At 39.7% G+C, this 3674-nt stretch overlaps 1 protein-coding gene across 1 annotated transcript; it reads left to right on the top strand.

The window, feature by feature from the left end:
* The first annotated feature begins 223 nt into the window (after positions 1–223).
* On the top strand, positions 224–3004 carry LOC107612858 (O-fucosyltransferase 36). The gene is made up of 3 exons (XM_016314619.3): positions 224–1757; positions 1957–2206; positions 2569–3004. The coding sequence occupies exons 1-3, from the start codon at positions 538–540 to the stop codon at positions 2743–2745; spliced, it is 1647 nt and encodes a 548-aa protein (XP_016170105.1). The 5' UTR covers positions 224–537; the 3' UTR covers positions 2746–3004.
* The last annotated feature ends 670 nt before the right edge of the window (positions 3005–3674 follow it).

Raw genomic sequence — 3674 nt, 5'->3', positions numbered from 1 at the left:
TTAAGTGGTAACTGTTAGTGAAATAAGTAACTGTATAATATTTTTTAATTATGTTAGTAGGGTTAAAATAGGAAATAGAAAATTGGACACCAAACCTCCATGTTTTGGCATTATATATTATTATAGAATTATAGATATAGATATTATAGATTATAGATATTGTTATAAATAACCGAATACCCAAAAAATAAAGTATATTACATACAAATATACAATTCTTTTTGAGCGCACTGGTGCAGTGGTGCGTCAAAATTGTTTTGGGCGCTTCGGTGACAAAACATAGGTTGCGCACCTAATCCGTGTCCCTCCTCTTCTCGCTAACCGCCACTTACTCACTAAACCGAGTCACTTTCACCGACAAATCGACTCAGTGACTCACCAACGATTCACTCACTCGCTCTCTGGCTCACTCACATGGCTGGATCTTCTGCAACTGCAACCTCTTTGGCTCTACCATTTCTGCTACTGCTACTCACTCACTGACTCCTTCACTCGCTTCTTCATCACACTGCCGCTGTGGCTAACAAACTAAACCACATGGATTCGTCTTCCGACGACGAAGACGACCGCCACAACCTCATCGACCAAAACGTTAGAAAGCCTCCCACTCTTCCCTCCACCTCCACCACCGCCGGCGCCGCCGCTTTCCACGTCGAAGATATCAGCTCGAGCTCTCGGCGATTCCAGCTCCGGAAGAGGTACATTTTCTTGATCCTCGTCGTCATCGCCGTCGTTCTCTTCTTCTCTATCACCGAAATTCGCCATGGCCCTATCGCCAGCTTCTCCTCCGATTATCTCTCCGGTCAAATGAAGGAATCTGAATTGCGCGCCATTAACCTCTTGCGGGAGCAGCAACTAGGGCTCTTAACCGCTTGGAATCGAACTTTTCAGCACAATGCGTCATATTCCGATCCAAATCAATTGGAGGATCTGAAATCGGCGCTGTTCAAACAGATCTCTCTTAACCGAGAGATTCAGCAGGTTCTGCTGAATCCGCATCGAACAGGTAACACAAATGAGCCTGATTTCGATTTTAGAAATCCTAATTTGTTCGGTGGAGTTAGTTACAATAGGTGTAGAACAGTGGATCAGAACTTCTCACAGAGAAAAACCATTGATTGGAACCCTAAAGATGGTAAATTCTTGCTTGCTGTATGCGTTTCTGGCCAAATGTCAAACCATTTGATTTGTTTGGAAAAACATATGTTCTTTGCTGCAATTCTTAGTAGGACTCTGGTGATTCCAAGTTCCAAAATTGATTATCAGTATGACAGGGTAATTGACATTGATCAGATTAACAAGTGTTTGGGAAAAAAAGTTGTGATTTCCTTTGAGGAATTTGCAAATGCTAAGAAGGATCATTTGCACATTAATAGTTTCCTGTGTTATTTCTCTCTGCCACAGCCTTGTTATCTTGACGATGATCATTTGAAGAAGTTGGGGTCTTTGGGTTTGTCAATGAGCAAGCCTGAGCCTGTTTGGCAGGAAGATACTCGGAAGCCAACACCAAAGACGATTAAGGATGTTCTGGATAAGTTCGGTCATGATGATGATGTTATGGCTATTGGGGATGTTTTCTTTGCTGATTTGGAGAATCAGTGGGTAATGCAACCAGGTGGCCCTATTGCTCACAAGTGCAAGACTCTGATTGAACCTAGCCGCCTCATTGTGCTCACTGCTCAGCGATTTGTTCAGACCTTCCTGGGAAAGAAGTTCATCGCCTTGCATTTTCGAAGACATGGCTTCTTAAAATTCTGGTGAGCCATTATGATATCAGTGGAATAAAGCTTGAGTCATTATTGTTCTCATCGTTGGAGTTTTATGATATTGGTCTATATGAAGTTTGAGTATGATAGTGGTAAACTCTGCCTGCATCTGCATGCTTTTTTCGATTGCTGAATTTTTTTTCCTTAAAAAAAGTTACTACTAATGATTGATTACTTCGCATGTTTACAGTAATCTTAAGAAACCAAGTTGCTTTTACCCAATTCCTCAAGCTGCAGATTGCATCTTGAGGGTGGTTGAAACGGCCGATGCACCTGTCATTTATCTTTCTACCGATGCTGCAGAAAGCGAGACTGGTCTGCTTCAGTCAATGGTTGTGCTGGATGGCAAGCCTGTTCTGCTTGTAAAACGCCCTGCTCGTGACTCAGCAGAGAAATGGGATGCTTTGTTATATAGGAGTGGCATTGAGGGGGACTCACAGGTGAGATAACAATATATTCCTTTTCTTTGGTTTTGAAAATTAGGAAATGAAAGATCGAGAACTTTTAGGTGCTCCTGCAAGTTTTTACTTTTCAACTTAGAATTGAGTTGGATTGGGAATAGAAGTTTAAGGGTACCCGAAGGAGCCATAAGTTTATGTATGACAATCACGAAAAAAGAAAGACATCTGCGATGGCACTTGGCAGTGTATTGCTATATACTCGTTTTTCACTAAAAACATTTTTGTTTGGTTGGATTATTATGCAATTGAAAATATATCAGTGAGAAGCTTTTATATGCGGTGATAACTCTTCCTTGAAAATTGTTTTGTTGATATGAGTTTTGAATGTTTCCACACTGAAGGTTGAAGCTATGTTAGACAAAACGATATGTGCGATGTCTACAGTGTTCATCGGAGCCCCTGGTTCCACTTTCACCGAAGATATCCTGCGGCTGAGAAAGGATTGGGGATCAGCATCGTTGTGCGATGAGTACCTTTGCCAAGGTGAAGAACCAAACTTTATAGCAGAAAATGAATGAGGATAAAGACCATTTTTTTGTGCCTTGACGCAAGACCAGTTATGCTTGTTGCTCTATTATAGGTTTGATTGGGAATTTTGTCAATTGTCAATGTGAGAGTAATCATGTATGATAATAGAATTAGCCAATTTTATTCATTAAGTTTTGCTTGTTATGCATATTCTTTCATTAATGGAACCTCGTATTGGTACCTAATAAGGATTGCATCTTGAGAGCTTTGCCCAAAGGGGATTATAGTAGTAAAATTGTTCGATTATGATGTGCTCATTTCATACTTTAACTATTTTGGAATAGATTAGGATAACATGGAAACATTTGCAATTTATTTGTTAATTAAATGACTATCTTAAAGTAAGAAACCTCCATGTGACATTACCTTTCCAGTATTTTAAGCAAGTAGTAGGTGGCAATGTAATAATATATTAATACTTTTTTTGCTTACGTGCCTTGACCACTAAGGAAACAATTTTATTTGTTGTGTCATTGACTCATTGACTCATTCATTTCATTTCTCACCATCAATCTACACTACTCTGACAGCGAATTCGGATTTGCAGCATTATCCTATTTAATTTAGGAATGAAAGGTGACCAATCCAAGTTTCATTGTCCTTATTACATTGCATCCAAAAAGTCAATGATAAATCAGTTTTAATCAAGTTATCAAACCATCATATTTATCTGGCAAATTATCTGACACAACCTTTGAGAAGCGAATTTAGTAGCAGATTATATGGCAAAGCAGGGCCAGGTTCTGCCGTTAGGGATTCATATTTATGATATCCCTCTTCTGCCACAGGGTATTCTCTTATTTCTGATTGTATTAGTGTTGTTAGGACAAGGAACTCTGTCTAGGTTTCCCTTGATTTTTCTCCTTTGTTGTTTGGGATCTTGACTCCTCCCCCTCCACCAAAAAAGAAAAAACCCATC

The sequence above is a fragment of the Arachis ipaensis genome, chromosome B8 (assembly GCF_059453495.1).
Source record: "Arachis ipaensis isolate K30076 ecotype BB chromosome B8, ASM5945349v1, whole genome shotgun sequence".
Lineage (NCBI taxonomy): Eukaryota > Viridiplantae > Streptophyta > Magnoliopsida > Fabales > Fabaceae > Arachis > Arachis ipaensis.
This window is presented reverse-complemented; position numbering and strand designations above follow the sequence as displayed.